Here is a 21,749-nt window from a genome sequence, read left to right as displayed (position 1 = left end):
AAAATAAAAAATAAATAAACCACGGATGTGGTATAGCTTCCATTTTTCAAAAGCAAGTTTAAAATTTAAAAACAAATAAAAGGCACTGACATCAATAGCGAGTTGGCCAAATTTCAGCATATCTGTGCAATGGTATACAATGCAGTCATTGCAAAGAATGAGATCTATGTCTATACAGACACACAGGGAAAATGGCATTGGTATAAAGTAAATAAAAAATCAGGTTGTTCTCAGTAGGTGCAGAGAAAACATTTGACAAAGTACGACATCCATTCATGATAAAAATTCTCAACAAAGCAGGTCTAGAGGGAACATATCTCAACATAATAAAGGCCATATATGAAAAACCTACAGCTCACATATCATATTTAATGGTGAAAAACTGAAAGCTTTTCCTCTAGAAGGAACAAGACAAGGATGTCTTCTCTTACCACTATTATTCAACATAGTACTAGAAGTCCTAGCCACAGCAATCAGACCAGAAAAAGAAATAAAAGGCAACAAAATTGGTAAGGAAGAAGTAAACTGTCACTATTTGCAGATGATATGATATTATATATAGAAAACCCTAAAGATTCCACCAAAGGACTGCTAGAATGGCTGAATGAATTCAGTAAGATAGCAGGATACAAATTAATATACCAAAAATACATTTCTATCCACTAATAAGGAGGTAACAGTAAGAGAATTTAAGAAAACTTTCCCATTTCAATTACAAAAAGAATAAAATACCTAGGAATAAATTCAACCAAGGAGGTGAAAGACCTATACTCTGAAAACCATAAAATATTGATGAAAGAAATTGAAGAGACACAAATGGAAAGACATTCCATCCTCATGGATTGGAAGAATAGATATTGTTAAAATATCCATACTAGATATTATAAATCCACACTTTTATGGTCAATTAATCTATGACAAAGGAGACCTGAATGTGAGACCAGAATCCATAAAAATCCTGGAAGAAAACACAGGCAATAGTTTCTCTGACATTTGGCAATAGAAACATTTTTCTAGATACATCTCCGCCAACAGGTAACAAAAAGCAGAATTAAACTAGTGGGACGGTATCAAAACAAAAAGCTTTTGCACAGTGAAGAAAACCATCAACAAAACAGAAAGGCAACCTTTGGAATGGGAGAAGACATTTGCAAATGACATATCCGGTAAAGAGTTAATGTCCAAAATATATAAAAAATTTAATATAACTCAACACCAAAAAAAAAAAAAAAAAAAAAGAAAGAAAAATCCAATTAAAAATGGGCAGAGAATCTGAATAGACATTTTCCCAGAAAAGATACAGATGGCCAACAAACACATGAAAAGATGCCCAATATCACTCATCACCAGGGAAATATAAATCAAAACCATAATGAGATACCATCTCACACCTGTCAGAATGGCTAAAATCAACAACACAAGAAACAACAGGTGTTGGCAAGGATGTGGAGAAAGGGGAGCCCTTTTGCACTCTTGGTGGGAATGCAAACTGGTGCAGCCACTCTGGAGAACAGTATGGAGGGTCCTCAAAAAGTTAAAAATATGAATTCTATATGATCCAGGAATGGAATTCCTGTTTTTTTCCCCAAAGAAAATGAAAACACTAATTCAAAAAGATACATGCATATGTTTACCATAGTATTTATAATAGCCAAGATATAGAAGCAGCCTAAGTACCTAATAGTATATAGAATTGTTGAATCATTATATTGTGCACCTGAAACTAATATAGCCTTGTTTATTATATTTGAAAAAATATTTTTAACAAATAAAATTTAAAATGAAAATGTAGGATGGCCCAGTCAGTAAAGCATCAGCCTTTGGGTCAGGTCATGATCCCAGCGTCTTGGGGTAGAGCCCCAAACCAAGATGGGCTCCCCGGTCAACAGGGAGTCTGCTTCTCCCTCTGCCCCACCCCTGCTCCTGATCACTCTCTGTCAAATAAAATCTTTTAAAAATGTAAATTTCCTTTGTAATAGAACCACAAAGCATGAACAAGAAACTATCTGTGAAAGTGCAGCAAAGCATTAAATCCTACGCAAAACTCAGACTCTCTTGTTTTTCTTCTACAGACTATGCTCCTTTAGCATTTACATGGGAATATGTACTGTATTGATTGTTCTAACACAATGCTTTTACATATTTTCCCCCTAATTTCATGTGTACGTATTCTCTGCCTCCTACACTTGACTCTTGGGTTCCTCGGTGGGGGCAAAGATCGTGTCTTGGCGAGGCAGGTTAATGTCGCCTTTGAGGGACACCTGGGGGCTCAGCGGTTGAGGGTCTGCCTTCAGCTCAGGGTGTGATCCCGGGGTCCTGGGATGGAGTCCTGGATCAGGCTCCCCACAGGGAGCCTGCTTCTCTCCCTCTGCCTGTCTCTGCCTCTCTGTCTGTGTCTCTCAGGAATAAATAAATAATTTTTTAAATGCCACCCTTGGGGTCACATTGCCAGGGTTACTCTCCCAGCTCTGCTACTTACCAGTTGGTGGCATTCATTCCTCACCTGTCACATGGCACCAGTAGCTTCCACTTGGAGTTAAGGAGATAAGGCTTGACTAAGGTGTTCCATACACACCTGTCACACAGTAAGTGGCCTCTTACCTGGCCCTAAATTTGCTGTTGTCATTGATGATGATGGTATCATCCTTTTACAGCGAAGGTTCTCAAATTCAGTGTACTTTACAATCACCAGGATAACTTTGAGACTGCCTAAAGCCCAGGCCAATCAGCCTCTGAAGGTGGGCCCAAGTATCAGTGATTTCCTAAAGCTCCCTGGTGGGTTTTGATGCACAGTGAGGGTTGAGAACTGCTGCCCTACCATATTTTCCCCATGCACTTTTCACATGACACACAGCTGAATATGGACAGGCTGACAGAGAACGTCCAGGGGGAGAGGGTGCACGACATATCTGGAAATACACGTGGTGGAAAATAAATAAACCTGTTGAGTTCATTACCTGCCATCGTCTGGGCCTCCTAGTGATACCAAGTACAAGTCATTTGGTGAAAAGGCCAGTGCTTCAATTTTGCCCTTGTGAAGTGACAGCCGGGCAATCAGCTCTCTTTTCTTATAATCCCACAAGATGATGTCAGCCTGGGGGCAAGAATACACTGTCAGATCACAGACTGGCTTCAGAAGAGTCTGGAGCAGGGGAGAGAGAGCTACTCTGTCTTGGTGAAAAATAATCACTAATTGCACTTTTCTAGAAATTAGATCATTTCTTTCAAATGTAGTGGCAACAAACAGGAAAGGGTTTTGTTTTGTTTTAATATTTAATTTATTTATTTGAGAGAGAGACAGAGACAGAGCATGAAGGGGGGGGCAGAGGCAGAGGGAGAAGCAGGCTCCCCACTGAGCAGGGAGCCCCGTGCAGGACTGCCATCCCAGGACCCTGGGATCATTATCTGAGCTGAAGGCAGATGCTTCACCCTTTGAGCCACCCAGACACCCCTAGAAAGAGTTTTATTTTATTTATTTATTTATTTATTTATTTATTTATTTATTTATTTATTTATTTAGAAAGAGTTTTAAACTAAGCAGGGACTTTTGGTTTCTGAGCATAATCAGTGCACCAGCTACAAGGTCTAGAGTAAACACCAAAATACTCTCAGCTTAGGGAAGGAAAATGAGCTCAAGAAGGAGGCAAAGAGGAAGAAGAGGGAGGGGAGGAGGAACATACGCCAGCATAGAGTTGATCTGGATTGGGGTGGATTTCCCAGGAGGGCACCTCTCTGTCCATTTATGGGGAGCTATTCTCAGCTCATTCACCTTGAAGCCCATGAAAGTGACCTGTCCCGAGGCTATGTAGACCCCGCTCCTGGAGATGGTCACACAGGAGACATTGTTGCCATGGCCATGCAGAAAGTTCTGTTCCTGGGTGTTTATCGCCTGAATCAGGATCGTGCAGCCCAGAGGGTAAATCAGATGCTCCTGGTCAGGGTGGCATTTCAGACCCGTGGGCACATGTCCTGAGAGAGAGGTTAACAAGAGAAACGGTTTAAAAATAAATAAATAGGGGCAGCCCAGGTGGCTCAGCGGTTTAAGCGCCTGCCTTCTGCCCAGGGCGTGATCCTGGGGACCGGGGACCGAGTCCCACGTCAGGCTCCCTGCATGGAGCCTGCTTCTCTCTCTCCCTCTGCCTGTGTCTGTGCCTCTCTCTCTGTCTATCATGAATGAATGAATGAATGAATGAATGAATAAATAAATAAATAAATAAATAAATAAATAAATAAATAAATAGTAATAATTAGGAGCAGTGTGCCTGCCTGGCCCAGTTGATAGAGCATGCAACTCTTGATCTCTGCATTGTGAATTAAAGCCCCATTTTAGGCATGGAGCCTACTTTAAAAAAAAGGGGGGTGGGGAATGCCTGAGTGGCTCAGTGGTTGAGCCTCGGCTCAGGGCCTGATCCTGGAATCTGGGATGGAGTCCCCCATCAGGTTCCCTGCAGGGAGCCTGCTTCTCCCTCTGCCTGTGTCTCTGCCTCTCTCTCACTCTGTGTCTCTCATGAATAAATACATAAATCTTTAAAAAAAAAACAGTAATTGGTACAAAAATGGCCAATGTTTTTTAAAATTGCATACAAAAGAAGGATCCCTGGGTGGCTCAGCAGTTTGGTGCCTAGCTTTGGTCCAGGGCATGGTCCTGGGATCTGGGATCAAGTCCCACATCAGGCTTCCAGCATGGAGCCTACCTCTCTCTCTCCCTCTATGTCTATCATGAATAAATAAATAAAATCTTAAAAAAAATAAAAATAAATAAAATTGCATACAAAAGAAAGCAGTTTTGAAATAAACCTTATTTCAAATAAAATAAGTGTATTGTGTGTGTGTGGGGGGAGGGGGGTAATATATTTAATTTTATTCCACTGACAAGGTCAGCCTAACATATCACTTCTCAGACTCTAATGTGTATAAAATTGCTTGGGAAATCTGGTTAAAATGCAGTTTGGGATTTGAGGTCTGGAGAGGGGCTGAGATTCTGCATTTCTGACAAGCTCTCAAGAGATGTTGATGCTGGTTTGGCAATCTTATTAGTATCAGGGCTCAAGGGCCAATTTTGGGATCCTGAGAAGCAGGATTTCCCGGGTGCAGGAGAAATATGAGAGCAGCCTGTCTCCGTGAGTGTGGAGGCATAGGAAGACCATGAATTCACTGCCTAGGGCAGAAGTTTGGTGAAGATGATTTGGTTCTAAGTCACCACCAGGTGCTCTAAAGAAGCCACGCCCTCTCGGTGTGAGACCTGCCTCCCCCCTCCTCCTCGCATCTGCAAGAACCATCTTAAGAATTACAAACCTTTGTTACACGTTTTAATATGTCCTCCCTGATCAATCAACTTTGGTCAGGATATTTTGGGTTGTGCTTGATATTATTTTACAATATAAACCGTAAAGTCTGCTTGATTGGTTAAAAATCACTTTTAGCGGGATGGTATTCAATGTGTAGATTAAGGAAAAATAATTTTTTTAATGATATATTCGATCTCCTTTCTAAAAACAGGAGATGCATTTCCAAGCTCCTTCCAGGGCTTCCAGTGGCATTTTCAATATTCTTCATAAAGATCTCACACATTTTTTTAGTACGTTTATTCCTGGGTATTTTAAAAGCATTCTATGGCTATTTCCTACTCCATCAAAAGAGTCATAAATATTTATTAATATCATATTCTGGTCTTAGAATGAATTCGTCTTTTACATTTAACTCCCTCTAGAATTTATTTTGGTACGTAATGTGGTTCCAGTAGCTAAATAGGTTTTTTGTTTTGCTCAAATTGCCAAATATATTTATTGAATAAAAGATTTCTTTTGCTTTAATTGAGATCATTCTTTTTCCATGCAGTAGGTTCTCAAAAGACTAAGGTTTGTGTCTTTGGGAGTGATCTATTCATATATGTATATTCACATATATATTTTTTCAGTTGCAGTTACCTTATAAGCAATCATATGGCTATCCATATGGAAAAAAGTAAAATTAGATCCTACTTCACACCATCCACAAAACAATATATTTCATGTAGATCAAAGCCCAAAATGTGACAAACAAGACTTAATGAGTACACAAGTTGTAGGAAATGACTTCTTTTAAAACACATACCACAAGAAGAGCAAATCCTAACAGAAAAGGCCAATATAGTCAACCAGTTAGGTTAAAAATTTTAAGTTTCTAATGACAGTTGACAAAATAAAAAGAAAAACTGAAACCAGGAGAAGATATTTGCAATGTACATGACGACAAGTATCATATCCAGAATAAACAAAGAGCTACTGCAAAGAAATAAGAAAAACACAAACAGTTTCAACAGAAAAGTGAGCCAAGGATTGGACCAGGCAATTTATGATAGAGGAAATTCAAAAGTCAGTAAACATATGAAGAAACAGGCAAATTTGCGAGTAATTGGGGAAATGCAAATTATATCCCAGATGAGATACCATTTCGTCTCCATCATAATGGCTAAAATTAAAAAGGTTGATAATAGCAAGCATCAGTGGTGATGTGAAACAAAAGGGAACACTCATACTTTAGCGTTGTGGGAAGGTATATTGATCGAATCGCTTTGGAAAACACCACATCCGCATGCAGCGTGTCTGAATATGCGCACACCCTGGGATCTAGCTGTTCCACTCTTTGGTATAGAACCTAGAGAAATACTTGCAAGGGTGCCCATGGCCACTACAAAAGTGTTCACTGTGGTATTGTTTGGATTAGCAAAAACTTGCAAATAAACTAAAAGACCACCAATGGTGGATAGGTAACTAATGTTGGCCTATTTACACAGAGAATAGTGGAGTTAAAATAAATTAATCAACATGAGTAGATTGCACAAATGCTAGGTGAGAAAAAAAGCAGGCTGCAGAATGTGACCAGGATGATATTATTACTATAAAATATAGAAATAGGCAAGTTAGTACTCTAAATTGTTTATATATAGCATATTTAATATTTTACCCATACAGTAAAATTTAAAAACATAGCTGGAAAGAGTACACGTTAACTTCAGGATAGTGGTTGTCTCTAGAGAGGGAGACAGGATGGGATAGCGTGACAGGAGAGAGGATTTACAATGTGTATTTTTTTCTTAAAAAAAATTAACTCAAATAAGAAAAAGCATCTGGGCAGCCCCGGTGGCTTAGTGGTTTAGCGCCGCCTTCAGCAGGGGGTGTGATCCTGAACACCAGGGGGATCCAGTCCCACATCAGGCTCCCTGCATGGGGCCTGCTTCTTCCTCTGCTTGTGTTTCTCCCCCCCCCCCCCCGTGTCTCTCATTAATAAATAAATTTTTTAAAAAAGAAAAAAAAGCATCAAAATTTGCTAATTCTGCATGTAATACTTGGTATTTATTGTGGCATTCTAAATTTCTGTTGAAATATTTTATAGTAAATTTAAAAAGCCCTGTGACACCCCCTGCCCAGAGTTAACTACTGTTAATATGCAGATGTGTATTTCTTCAGATTTATTTTCTTTGCATTTAGTCATTAGGGTTCCTGGCTGCAAACAAGAAAGGTCACTTCTGGTGGACTTAACAGGAAAAATAATTTCGTGGAAGGAATACAAATAGCTCGCAGAATTGGCAAGAAATATGGAAAATTGCACTTGAAAAAGACGCAGTGGTTGAGCATCTAAAGAGCATGATCCTGGGGTGTATCCCCCCCACATTGGGCTCCCCGCAGGGAGTCTGCTTCTCCCTCTGCCTGTATCTCTGCCTCTCTCTCTGTATCTCTCATGAATAAACAAATAAAATCTTAAAAAAAAAAAGAGAGAGAGAGAGAGACAGGAGCAGTAGGTGAGACCAAGTGACAAGAACTAAGGAATTCTCATTCTCAGCTCCACACCCAATGCAACAACATCAGACTCCCACAGCGCTCTACTGTTTTGCAGACTCCTGGAAGAGGGGAAGCTCTGGGAACGTCCCACTGGCTGAGCCTATGATGTCCTATGTCTCTGAATTGGCTACCAAGGAGTTAGGAGAAGAAAGATTTGCTCCTTTTTAAGACCTCAGCAAAGGCAGCTGAGCAAACCCCCCACCCCCTGCTGTCCCTCCTGAGTAGCCAAATTCACACATGTCTCCTATAGTGAATACATACAAACTCACCCCCCACTGCTCCCTACCTCTCACTCTCACTCTCTCTCTGTCTCTAACACACACACACACACACACACACACACACCTTTATTTAATAACTATAATGGACTCATACCATACATAATATTGGGCAAGTTGCATTTTACACTTAATATATCTTCGACATCTTTCCTTCCTAGATCTATCTCATTTTTCTTAAGGGTTATGTAGTATTTTGTTGTACAAAAGGACTATAATTTTAAAAATAATTTATGTGTATTTGTATGAAAGGATACAAATTGTCACAAAACCAACAAGGTAAAAATAATCCGATTAATTTGGGCCATTTTAAGAGGCCAAGATAATTAGTCATGGCAATGGAAAGCACTGGAATATAATGGACTATATATTTACTCTTAGAGCTGGACAACACAGCATGAGCTCAGTTGTAGAGCTCTGTGTTTGAAGCTCTGCACTGGTCACTGGTGTGACCCCCTGCACTGGGCGCAGGTCCCTTACTCCCTTTACCAGTGACCTTGTCTCCAGCTGTAAAGATAGTCCACTCCTCAGGTCAGGTGTACTAAGTACATTCTCTATCTCTCTTTCTTTCCTTCTTTTTCTTTCTTTCTAAAGATTATTTAACACAGAGAGTGTTCCCTAAGGCAGTAAACATATTTATTTGAAAGAGAGAGAGAGAGAGAGCCCTGAGAGGGCAAGCCAGGGGAGAGGCAGGTAGAGGGAGAGGCAGAAAATGGGGGTCTGATCCCAAGACCCCAGGATCATGATCTGAGCCAAAGTCAGATGCTTAACCGACTGAGCCACCCAAGCACCCCCTAAATGACCTCTTTCTATCAGAAACTATAAAACTAAAACGAAGAGTCAAGATACAAGTCCCACCTAAAACTCTAGTCTTTGATTGTTCTGCAACTGCATCACTACAATTTAAAAACTTTCAGATAACACAATGCACTTAAAAAGAAGTTTGCTTTTTCTAAAATGCAACGCGTTGCTTGTTTCCATCCTTCACACACAAAATCAAAGAGCACTTTCCGAACCCTTAATGTTCAAACTAACAGGAGCTCATAAATAAGATGTGAGCAGAACCAGCAGTCCTCCCCGCTTCCCACCCACCCCCCACCCCCCGCCTTGACCTGAGCATCTCTCCCCTCCAGCTCCCCCTGGCGTCCTCTCGATCTTTTATCGGGGTCTGAAACCTTCCAATAGGAGTTCTGGGGTCTGGGGACTAGACCATCCCCTAAGGCGGGTGCTCACACCCACGTCCAGCCCCCAGCCCTTTCTCATGGCACATCAGCTGGGATTCTACGAGTTTCTGGGTCCAGGGGTCGATTTGGACTTGGCAGTCTCGCAGTTCACGGCGGGGGGGGGTGTCTTTGGGGGCTGCGTGGGGGATTAAGGCCGAGGCAGAGCCAACCTAGAATGAAAAGGATGACGGGCACCCTAGTCATCCCTTCGGCGGGGGGGGGGGGGGGGGGGGGGGTAGGGGGGGGAGACCCTTGTCCCTTCTAGGTGCTGTGAAGCCATCCCAGTCCTTGAGGCTTAGAACGAGGAGGTGACTCCTCGACTCCCCGGGACCTTAGGGCAGGAGAGAGCGTGGCTCTGGCTCAGTGTCCCGCGCTACCTTCCAGGTGGCCCCCGGTGTCCCTGTTTGCACTATTCGTCCCCGGGGCTTGCAAACCGCCCAGCCCGGACACGCTCGAGGCCTCACCGTTGAAGCCGATCACGGCCTCGAGCTCCAGCTCCGCCACCTCGGCTTTGGGCGAACTTTGCTTCTCCATCCCCTGGAGCCTGGGCTCTCCACTCCCTCCTCTCGCCAGCGGCGGCGCAGCGTCTCCTGGTCGTTATGGTAACGGACGTGCGCGTGCGCACCAGGTCCGCGGCCGCACGCACTGGCGGCGGCGGCGCAGGGAGCTCCCGGTGCAAGAGCAGCCGCGCTCCTTGCCCTCACTATTTCCCTGGAGGTGTAGGGGCATTGAGTGTGCTCGTTCCCTCCACGGAAAAACGTCTGTGACTTCTTCCCCGACCTATATAACCAAGCACCGAGTGTCATTTAAGGAAGGCCGCTATAAAGTAATATATAATTGCCACTTCTTTGGGTCTCTTACTTGAAGCAAGATTGCAAGGAATCTTTAAGCTTTGTGGCGGTACACCTCTACATAGAAAAGTAACTCTGAGTGCGTTCTGGCAGATTTCTACAGTTGTGCAGCTATGCCCACCGTCTTGTTTTTGCTTTGAGCAGGATGACATTTCAGATGCTCGCCGGAAAATGCTGAAGATTTCTGTCCAACGCTTTTATTTAAATCGCGCCGGGTCGCTCGCGTCTCGCAGCGGGGGAACATACGGGATTAGACTGCTCCATCCTGGTGTTCCCCGGGGGGACGTGGGGGCCGCCCCCCTTTCTGGACCGTCCCTGCGAGGCCCTGGTGCACCCTCCCCGCCCTCCCCCCCCTCCCCCCCGCCAGGCCAGCTCCGGGTTGCGGTCGCGCCCGGGCGGAGCAGCGGGGTGTGAGCCGCGCCGGCCGCCGTAGTCCGCCGCCGCGAGCAGGAAGTGTCCGAGGGCGGCGGCGGCGGCGGCGGCGGCGGGCGGAGACTGCACGATGGCCCCGGACCCCTGGTGAGCCCCGGGTGAGGGCGGCCGCGCCGAGGGTTCCGGGGATGCGGTGGGGGCTTCAGGACGAGGGAGCGGCAGCGAGGCCCCTTCCCGAGCCCGGGGCGGGGGGGTCGGGGGGAGGACCCTGCCGCGCGCCCCGCAGCCTCGGCTCCCGCAGGGGCGGCCCCGCAGGCGGGCCGGGTGGTCTCCGGGCAGCGGGGGGGGGGGGGGGGGGGGCAGTGCGCAGGCCCGGAAGGTGCCCGGAGCCCTGCATTGGCTCGCATCGGACCGCGGGCATTTCGCGCCCGGCCCGGATCCGCGCTGGCGGCTGCGGGCTTCCCCGGACTCCCCCGGACTCCCCGGGACTCCCCGGGCAAGTCCAGGCGGAGTGACCTTTCTGTGCGATGCGGCTGCAGCTGGTGACCTCGCCGCCGCCTCTCGCTTCACCCGCGGAGAACCCGGGTTCACAGCCCACCGCCACCTGCGCCGGTTAGTAACCAGTCGGCACTGGGACCTAGATCTCTTGGGCCCTTCCGAAAACTTGGAGGAATCGCGGAGGGGAATTGCGCGTGTTTGTATGGCTTGTGATGGGCCCTTACCTGAGTCCGTATCCGGAAGGGCTGTTTGTACTGCAGCAACTTTGCAGTAGAACCAGAGCTCATGAGGGTCGTTCCTCCAACACCCTGAGTCCCAAGGACTGGATGGTGACAGACACGAGCTCTCGTCCCAAGGAACAGATTGCTACAGAATTACGGACTGAAGCTGTTTTTGTTTTTAAGATTTTATTTATTTATTCATGAGAGAGGCAGAGACACGGGCAGAGAGAGGGGAGAGCCTGATGCGGGACTCGTTTCCAGGACCCCGGGATCACGGCCTGAGTCCAAGGCAGACGCTTAACCACTGAGCCACCCAGGAGCCCGGAGGATTTTTGCTTTTATGAAAAAAAATGGGGAAAGCAAAAATAGCATTCGGTGTTTGTTTTGCAGCAAGCTGTCATGGAGACCTTGCACCTCCCAACCCTCCCCTCAAGCTCCTTCCCTCAGAACTACATTCAGCATCTCAGCGTCAAGCTGTCATAGCTTTGAATTGTGTCAGTGAGCATCCAGGCTTTCACTTAGTTTATTTTGTGTCTCCATTAGCAAGGCGTGCCCTAAGACATCAGAAAAGCCCTAAGGGAGGTTATTTTGGGGGGTTTAGGAAAGCTTAAAAGATATTCCGTATAAAATAATGGTGATTGTTGGTCCCTTTGCTTTACATTGTTTCCGCTTATGAAAGGTTTTGTAGAAAGACTACTTTTGGATAGTGAGGGAAACCTGCATGTTTTACAAAGCAGGGAACATTTCAACCATGTCATTAAGTATTTACTGAAAACATGATTTCTTTTTATGGCACTCAGTAGCGCATTCTACGAATAACCATAATTTATTTCTCTCTCTGTAATGTTAGAGTATGTTTTGTTTAACTGTTGCAAAGACTGCCCCCGTTGTTCCATTTCTTATTTCCTCCTCTTGCTCACTGCAGACGGAACTATTGAATTGAAGGGTATGAACATTTTTAAGGCCCTTGATACCTATTGCTAAGTTGTCTTCCACCTCCTGGAAGCTAACCCCCTCACTTTACACTTAAGGTAGGAAATAAAGCTCAGAGATGGTTATCCATTTAGACTGGTGGAAGCGATCATTGGACCCCCAAGCCCCTTCCCCAGTTTATGGAGAAAACACATAATGTGCCCTTTTACTCTCATGTAGTTTGACCTGGTGGCTTTCTCATTTGACTGTTGACCGTGAGAAGTGCGGGAACTCTGCTGTGTTAGTATCCACTACCTTGCACAGTGGGTTGCTAATCAGGAAGGTAGAAGGGACTATGGAACAGGGCTTTGAAAAAAACTATAAACACAGACTTGACTACGTACAGCTTTGCCTTTGGCCATTGAAAAATTGTAGGTCAGTGATGCTCTACTCCTGAGTGGCGTTCTAATGTTCACTAATGGGATACAGCAGTGACTGCTTTAATGGCATCAGAGCAAGTGATAAGCGCTGTCTCTGAACTAGTTATTTGCTAAAGTTTTTTTTTAAGTTTTTAAAAATTTATTCATGAGAGACACAGAGAGAGAGGCAGAGACACAGGCAGAGGGAGAAGCAGGCTTCCTGAAGGGAGCTGGATGCGGGACTCAATCCTGGGACCCCGGGATCACACCCTGAGCCGAAGGCAGATGCTAAACCACTGAGCCATCCCCAGGTGCCCCTGAGATTTTTTTTTAAGTAAATCTCATACATAGATGAATTTGTGCATTCGGTGTTTTTATGGTAGAACAGGGGCTCAGTTCACAGTCTGGGAACTTCCTCCATGTCCCCCTTGGTGGGTCCTCAGTCTCTGCTATGGTGTCACCATCATCTAGGTCACTTAGGCCTGAGAACTCCAATCATCAGCTTTTTCTTCACTTCTCTTTTTGGGTTGTTAAACCTTTGGGTTTTCCCCAAATGCCTCTGGCATCTCTTTGATACCACCTTTTTCTGCTCTGGGCCCATCCTTTCAGCTCTGTGCCTTGCAGACAGTAGATACTGGTGACCAGTTATGGAATCACAGAGCTGGAGAAGTCTCCTGGTCTCCTGCTACTCCTCTCTCATTCCCAGCCTTTTGTGTAAACAAGTTCAGGTGGATTTTCCTAAACTAATACTTTAGGCACTTGTGTACTTGAACCCGTGATGAGGCTGGCCATTACCATCACGCCTGTTTTCAAGGCCAGGTTCTCATACTTCCATACAGATTGGAAAACCCCCTGGGGAGTCTTTCTCAATTGCTCCTGTCCTGATCAGACCCCATTCTAGTTTAAGCAGAATGCCTGGGGCTGAGTGCCAGGACTTGGTTGCATTGTTTTTGTTGTTTGAAGATTCCTCAATGATTCCAGTGGGTAGCACATTTCTAGAACCTCCGCTTGTCCAGGGCTAACGTGAGAATGTGAGGATTGGGAACAGAACGTCTGGGATTTTGACCTGCATTTCACAGGACCTCTTCAAGGGCTCACTCCCCTACATCTCTAAAGCCCTCTTGTCAAGTCTCACCCGATGATCCTGGTGTTCGAGTCTCTGCAGAAACTAGCTTCCCCGCATCTGTGACCCTGTGATACTGTATCCTCCTACCTAGGGCCACTCAGCCCAATGTGCCAGGCCCGTTTCCTTCCTTTCACCTTTGCTTGTTTCTTGTGTCTTTGGCCCAGTCCAGAATGTGCCTCTTCCTCCTGCCTCTCAATCTTGCAGTTCAGCCCAGAATATAATCTCTTGGCCTAGTCCTGTCAAATCTGAGTGCCTCGGCCGCCAGTGATTTCTCTCACTTCCACACTCCAGAAGGACTTACCAGTTATGTTCCACAGTTGGTAGGAGCTATAGCATACATCATTAGTGATTTCCACAAGTATGGTCTAGGAGCACAGAGCCAGACCTAAGTTCCTCTTTTCGGAGAGGACAGTATGGAGGGGAAAAAGGGGAATGTGGCAAAGCTGGGGCTAGGACCCAGTTTCCTTACCAACTTCCTTCCTGTTATCTTTTTTTTTTTTTTTTCTTTTTGGGGGGAGAGGCAGAGAGAGAGGGAGGGAGACAATCTCAAGCAGACTGCATACTCAGCACAGAGCCCTATGCTGGGTTTGATCTCATGACCCTGAGATATGACCTGAGCCCAAATCAAGAGTCAGATGCTCAATTGACTGAGCCACCCAGGTGCCCCTTCCCTCCTGTTTCCTTAATTATGTATTGTATCACCTGCTCTTCTTTGTGAACATACGCACACTACACATGTATACATATGCACGATGCCACTTTAGTGTGTAGTGGGAAGTAGTTAATGATCCTACCTCATGGGATGTGAAGTTCAGAATGTAACACTCTTAGCCAGAACTGGCCCAGATCCGTACTCAATCACTATACTACTATTGCTGTAATCACTATAGTAAGATTGGTAAGAGAAGTGACTGAAGATTGTTCTTTTTCATCACTGAAAAACACATTTGCTAAGTTCCTTAGGTATATGAGTAGTGAGTGGGAGTTCAAAGATTTTAAGGAATGGATTGTTTACCTTCTCAAGCAAAACTTGGGACATTGGGTAAAACAGCAGTTTTCAATATTTTGTACTGGGAAAATATGTTGATTGTATCGAACTGACCACCTGGTAGATGAAACACAACGTATAGGCGCACTTAGCTCTTCTCTGTAAAACAAATAGAAAATAGAAAGGCTGTTACAAACGGACCCACGAAGGGGTGACTGGGAACTCACTGTGAATTTTTCAAAGCCTCCAACACTTTGAGTACTAAACAGAAACCCAGCAAATGTTTTGAGAGAATTCTCATAAGCTTAGATGTCAGGAGGGTGTGTGTCCTGTGTCTCCAGAGCATTTCGTTGTAGGATAAACAGTACTTGCTGTTCTTGTTTTACATGTAAAGCTCTTCCCAAGATAGCTGCTGGCTGGCTTCCTCACCTTGCCTGTCACTCTCTGCTCTTTAATCCTGCTTTATTTTTCTTCTTCACACATACCAGCACTTGACATACTACATATTTATTTATTTTATGCCTTTCTCCCTTTGCTAAGCTCCTAGAGCAGGGACGTTGTCCATGTCATTCACTGCTCTGCTCTCCAGGGCCAGGAACAATACTCGGTACAGAGGAGGCCCTCCGTAAACATTCACCGAACATTCTTTAAGTCAGTGAATTCAAACATGTTACCATCTGCAGAATGGTGTCTTTAAGTCAGTGAATTCAAACATGTTACCATCTGCAGAATGGTGAAGTGGGTAGGAGCCCAAACTCAGGGCTGGGCAGCCTTGGCTTGCTGCTGGGGGTATCACTTGGGCAGGTCTCTGTACCTCTTTGTACCTGATATTTCCTTACAGGTGGGGGTGGTAATGGTACCTGCCTCCTGGCATTTTTTTGTGGATTAAGTGAATTAAAAATGAAGCATTCAGAATAGATCCCTGCTCATAATATTTACCATAATAGCAACACATGTCCCTATGACTGTTAACTATTACTACCCTTCCTTCTGTTTGAATTTGTGGCTAGAATTAAAAACAGAAGCTCAAAAAAAAAATTAATTAAAATAAATTAAAAAAAAAACAAAGCTCAGATGACACAGAAATCTTCTTTCAAAGAACCTTAAACATTCTTTTCCCTTTACGACTTTAATGCAGGTTCTCCACATACGACTCTACCTGCCAAATTGCACAAGAGATTGCCGAGAAAATCCAACAGCAAAATCAGTATGAAAGAAATGGTGAAAATACAATCAGGGTAAGACCAGGGGAAAATTAGTACCTGAAATGATTTGTTTGAGCTCTGAGGTCTGAAAACCCTCCTACTGCTGAGGCTGTGTGTGTGTGTGTGTGTGTGTGTGTATGTATATGTATAAAATGGACTCCAAACTTACATGTGTGGAATTGATATTACAACCAATCAGTTAATCGTTATAACTGAGACTAAGTGAAGCATGACACCTGTTTAATTTCTCCTCCATAACCAAAGTTTCTAACAATTTCATAGTCTGGGTCAAACCCTAGACAGTAAATCTTCCAGACTTTGCAGAACAAGAGGTGACATCTTCACCTCTTGGAGTAACTGTTCTTGCCAAAAGGATCGTGGCCTTTTTTTTTACATTTTACATGGAAAAATGTAAATAGTTTGCAGGCTGTACAAAAACAGTGGCAGGATTTAGCTAGGAAATCTATTTTTTAGACACTCAGGAGTTCATACTAGCACCTTTGATTTGAGTCCAGGACACAAGTTTCTTTCTAAACTTCCCCACTCAAATTCATATTTTTCCTTTCCAGCAGTCAGAACTTTGGTTTCCAAAAACAGTGATATCTTTTTGTTCATTTGATCTACCATATAGTTTACAGAAAACAGTTTCAGAATTACTGCGCAGGTGCCACCACAATCACTAAGTCTGAATTTGTCTTATTTTTTTTAAGAACTAGTATCCCACTAATAATACTGAGGTTATTCTGTTCTAAAGTTATTAGAATGGATTCCTTTTTTGTTTTCCTTTTTTATGCTATCCTTAGCATCTGTTTATATTCTTTTTTTTTTTTTTGCAATCTTTAACCCCCATACTTATCCTCCTCCCCCCCCCCCCCCAACGTGGTAACCACCAGTTTATGCTCTATGGTTAAGAGTCTATTTCTTGGTTTGTCTCTCTCTCTGTTTTCCCCTTTGTTTCTTTGTTTTCCCTTTGTTGGTTTATTTCTTAATTCCACATAAGAGTAAAATCATGTGGTATTTGTCTTTCTCTGACTTATCTTACTTAGCATTAAACTCTTTAGCTCCATTTATGTTGCTGCACATAGCAAGATTTAATTCTTTTTATGGCTGAATAATATTCCATTGTGTATGTGTATTCTGTTGTGTGTGTGTATACATATATTCTTATATATGTATACACACACACACTTTTTCATCCACTCATCAAGTGATGGACACTGGGGCTGCTTCCATATCTTGGCTATTGTAGATAATGCCGCAGTAAACATAAGGGTACATGTATCCCCTTGAATTAGTATTCTTTTATTCTTTGGGTAAATACCCAGTAGTTTGATTACTAGATTGTAGAGTAGCTCTATTTTTAACTTACTGAGGACCTGCCTCACTGTTTTCCACAGTGGCTACACCTGTTTGCATTCCGACCAATGTGCAAGAGGGTTCCCCTTTCTCCACATCCTCGCCGACACTTGTTTCTTGTGTTGTTGATTTTATACATTCTGACAGGTGTGAGGTGACATCTCGTTGTGGTTTTGATTTGTATTTCCCTGATGCTGAGTAATGTCGAGCATCTTTTCACGTGTCTGTTGGCCATGTGGATGTCTTCTTTGGAGAAATGTCTGTTCCTGTCTTCTGCCCGGTTTTAAATTGGATTACTTGGTTTTGGGGTGTTGAGTTGAATCAGTTCTTTAGATATTTTGCATATTAAGAGTTTATCAGATATGTCATTTGCAAATGTCTTCTCCCATTCAGTAGATTGCCTTTTTGCGTTGTTGGTTGTTTCCTTTGCCGTGCTGAAGCTTTTTGTTTTGATGAAGTCCCAGTAGTTTATTTTTTATTTATTCACCTTGCCTCAGGAAATATATTTAGAAAGAAGTTGCTTGGGCCAATATTTCCTGCTCTCTTGTAGGATTTTTATGATTTTAGGTCTCACATTTAAGTCTTTAATCTGGGATCCCTGGGTGGCACAGCGGTTTAGCGCCTGCCTTTGGCCCAGGGCGCGATTCTGGAGACCCAGGATCGAATCCCACGTCGGGCTCCCTGCATGGAGCCTGCTTCTCCCTCTGCCTATGTCTCTACCTCTCTCTCTCTCTCTGTGTGACTATCATAAATAAATAAAATAAAAAAAAAGACCTATTAAAAAAATAAGTCTTTAATCCACTTTCAGTTTATTTTTGTGTACGGTGTAAGAGAATGGTCCAATTTCATTCTTATGTGCATGGCTGTCCAGTTTTCTAACACCATTTGTTGAAAGACTTTCTTTTTCCCACTGAATACCCTTTCCTGCTTTTTTAGATTAATTGGTCATATAATTGTGGGTTTATTATATTAATAGTTAGTACTCCTTATATGCAATCATTTTCATGAATTTCTCGTTTATTCTTCCTGTGTGTTTTTGTTTTTGTTTTTTTTTTTTTTTGCAGAAATAAGCATCTGTGTATTTGTGTGTGTTCTCATTTCTCTTCCTTTTACATAAAAGATACCCTTTGGTATCTTGCTCTTTTTATTTAATACTACATTGTAGTGAACCCTCCATATTAATTCACTGAGATCTTTGCTGTTCTTTAGGGCTATATAGTACTCTATCACACAGATATGCTGTTGTCCCATTTAACCCATCTAAGGATGGGCATTTGGATGGTTTCTACTATTGTGCTGTTATGAATAATGCTGCAATAAATCCCTTTATGCTTCCTCCCCCCCTTATATTTGTGGAGATGTCTTTTAAGGGTGAATTCTCAGAACCAGAATGTATGTGATTATTTTCACCCGTAGCCAAATGCCCCTCCACGGAGGTGCTTGCCTTTGGCACCCTGATCAGCAGTGCACGAATTTCTGTTTCTTCACAGGCTGACCAACAGAGGGTGTTGTCATCTTCTTAGTCGTTGCCAGTCAGCTAAGTGAGACATGGTGCCTCAGCGTAGCTTCACATTTGCATTTTTCATACATGAATCGGGAAGTATGTTTTCACATGCTTAAGCGTTATTTATATATATTTTTCTGAGAAGTTCTTGTCTCTTGCCCATTTTTTTATTGGATTGTTGGTCTTTTTAGTCTTTAAAAGAATTCCTTATATAATGTGGAGATTAGTTTTTGGTGACATACTGTAATTTATTTTCTTTATCATTTGTGGTTTGGCTTTGCTTATGGTATCATCTGCCATGTGAAAGTTTTGGTTTTTTTAAACAGTTGGTGAACGATCTTTAATTGCTTCTGTATTTTTACTCATAACTTTTGCCATTTCTAGGATGTAAGGGAACGTATTCCTGTTTTCTTCTAATAAATGTATGGTTCACTTTTCATGTTTACATCTCTGATTCATTTAACTGGTATCATTTTCTTAGATAGCTAGATTATTTCTAATTATGAGTTTTCAGTGTGGTTAAATTACTGCCCCTGTGAGAATAAGTTTCTCAGTGTAGACTTTCTGGATTTAGGTTGTATGAAATTTTAAGCTTCTTGAACATACAATTCTGTACCAATTCTGATTATCTTTTAAAAATCATTTTCATTTCATTCAAATCCTTAGGTGAAAGTATACAATAGTTTATTGTGCATTTTTAAAATTACTTATGCCACCGAACATATTTTCATATATTTATTGGATACTTGTATTTCTTCCTTTGTGAATTGCCAGTGTATGTCCGTAACCTAACCTGTTATTTCTTAATCTCAGTGTTCTTTGTATGTATGTTGGCTATATTAAAGCTTGATCTGGCATATTTGGTACCAATACATTTTCTCTTAAATTGGCTTTTGATTTTATAAATGACATTTTCTTTTGATATGTAATTGTTTTTAAACACTGTTTGATATTTTCAGTATTTTTATTTGTGGTCTTTTCTTCTAGAAAGAGGGGAGACAATTCTGACAAAGATCTCTCATACCCAGAGATTATGTGAAATATTTTATCTAATCATCTAAATTTTCTTCAATCTTTCCTTCAGTTTTTCCTTTATTTTTAAACATGTATCTTTAAAATATTTGAAGTTTTATTTCAGTGTGTTGTGGGCATTTAATTTTACTTTTTCCCCCCTCTTTGCTAAATTATTCCTTACCTTACTGCCCAGGCTATGAAATATACTGTATTTCATTCACCGACTTTTTACGCAGCTGCACTCTTGCTGGACCTTCTGTTCTGTTGCACTAATGAAGCTTTCGCCAACTCCCAGCATTATACTCTTGTAGTTTTTATAAAGACTTAGTATCTGATTGTTTAAATCCCCCATTATCATATATATTCCTTATCTTTCTATTTCCCTTTATCCATGTTCTTGAATAATTTTGCATAGCTTCATAGCTTCACTTTTGTGCTGTGCCTCAATTACCACCTGTTTTCCAATAAAAGAACTCCAGATGAGACTTTGAATAGATGTGTGGCTTATTTATAGGTTAAATTAGGGGACATTTACGTTTTTACAGTATTAAATGTTTCCTTCTACTCATTCCTTCATTAGTTATTTACTGCACATTCCCTGTGTGCCAGGCACTGTGCTAGATATTTTTTAGATTTTCCCGACATTGTTAATGATGTTTAAAAATAATAACTAAAAAAAAATTCTCCCTACCTATTACCTAAATTTAGAAACTCCTTTGATTTTTTTTTTTCCATTATGTGGTTGATAACGTACTGACTTCTTTTCCTGTTTCTAGTAATCTGTCAGGGGCTTCATTTAACGTTCCCAAAAAATAGATTACTCCATTTGCAAATAATGATGATTTCCTCTCCTTTCCGGCTCTTGTCTTTCACTTGTCTTAACTGCGTTGGTTAGAACTTCTAGACCAAAGTTGAATCATATTGTAGTTAAAGCAGCTTTCTTGGTTTCTGTTTTGTTTTTAATTAATTCCCCCTATGCTGCATTAATCGTTAACACTGTCAGCTTTATTATTAGATTTTCTAACATCAAACTGTTCGTAAATTACTAGGATAAATTCTGCTTGGTGATAGTATATATATTGTCATCTTAACATAATTCTGAATTTGCTTTGCTAATATTTTTAAAAGACTTTTATGTTTTATAATCCCCATGGGAGATTGGCATGTGGTTTCTTTTTCCCCCCAATATCTCTGTTAGTGCCTGGTACCAGGGTTGTGTTAGCTTAAAATATGAAGTTGGCTTTCCATCTTTTTCTGTGCTTGGAAGGTTTCTGTTAAATTATGATAATGGAACACTTTTCCTGATTATAAAAGTAATCATTTTCTTATAAAATATTTTTAAAATCCCACTACTCAGAGATAACTGCCCTTGGCATTTTCAAGTATTTCATTCCTAGATTGATTTTTCTCAGTGCGGGTGATATTTCATTTTATGACTTGATTTCTTTTTAAATAAATTATGATGGCTCTCTTACTGTGTTAACAAGTTGAGATTTCAATCATACTTTTTAATGGCTACATTCTCTTTCATCTCTTGAATGCTTTTGAGCTTTAATTTCATAGACCTTTTAGGTTTGATGTGTATCTGTGTGTGTGCGTGCATGTGCATGCGTGTGTTGTGCTTTTTTTGTTTGTTTGTTTTACTCTTTACTTCTTGAATGAGAGGAGATCTGCTTTCCTTGGTATTTCCTCATAAACATTGTGGGTGGTTTTTCCGTGGTTCCCAGAGGTATTAGAATAGTTAAGGTTAGACTTTTCTTGGCTGCTGATACCTTTGAGGGTTGCTTGATGTGTGCAGCCCTGGGCCAACCTCTGGTGTCCTGCTGTTTTTTTTTCCTTAGTGGGACCACTAATCTAGGGAGGGAGCCCCCACTTCTACTGCAGCTTTGTAATTGCTTTGAACAAGGTAGCAAATGAAATCTGTAACAGTCTTGTTTTTTTAAACATTATCTCTGATTTCAC

At 42.2% G+C, this 21,749-nt stretch overlaps 2 protein-coding genes across 13 annotated transcripts in view; one reads left to right on the top strand and one right to left on the bottom strand.

The window, feature by feature from the left end:
• The window catches only part of CFAP52 (cilia and flagella associated protein 52), a 41,454-nt gene extending 31,511 nt beyond the window's left edge, over window positions 1-9,943 (bottom strand). For 3 of the 4 annotated variants that reach the window (XM_025428388.3, XM_025428386.3, XM_025428387.3), the window contains exons 1-3: window positions 9,786-9,943; window positions 3,770-3,969; window positions 2,958-3,094 (exon numbers count right to left, since the gene is read on the bottom strand). In XM_025428388.3, coding sequence (XP_025284173.1) covers window positions 2,958-3,094; window positions 3,770-3,969; window positions 9,786-9,855 — 407 coding nt within the window. In that variant the 5' untranslated portion in view covers window positions 9,856-9,943. The remainder of the gene's footprint in view (window positions 1-2,957; window positions 3,095-3,769; window positions 3,970-9,785) is intronic. The other variant, XM_025428385.3, reaches the window with a different exon arrangement.
• Window positions 9,944-10,544: 601 nt separating this feature from the next.
• The window catches only part of STX8 (syntaxin 8), a 258,093-nt gene continuing 246,888 nt past the window's right edge, over window positions 10,545-21,749 (top strand). For 4 of the 9 annotated variants that reach the window (XM_049110214.1, XM_035716684.2, XM_035716683.2 and 1 more), the window contains exons 1-2: window positions 10,545-10,691; window positions 15,847-15,946. In XM_049110214.1, coding sequence (XP_048966171.1) covers window positions 10,675-10,691; window positions 15,847-15,946 — 117 coding nt within the window. In that variant the 5' untranslated portion in view covers window positions 10,545-10,674. Of the gene's footprint in view, window positions 10,703-11,083; window positions 11,157-15,846; window positions 15,947-21,749 lie in introns of all 9 variants that reach the window. The other 5 variants (XM_049110215.1, XM_049110219.1, XM_049110217.1 and 2 more) reach the window with 3 other exon arrangements.

Source organism: Canis lupus, chromosome 5 (assembly GCF_003254725.2).
Source record: "Canis lupus dingo isolate Sandy chromosome 5, ASM325472v2, whole genome shotgun sequence".
NCBI classification, from domain to species: Eukaryota; Metazoa; Chordata; class Mammalia; order Carnivora; family Canidae; genus Canis; species Canis lupus.
Note: the sequence above shows the minus strand (reverse complement) of the source record. Positions and strands in the feature narration are given on the sequence as shown.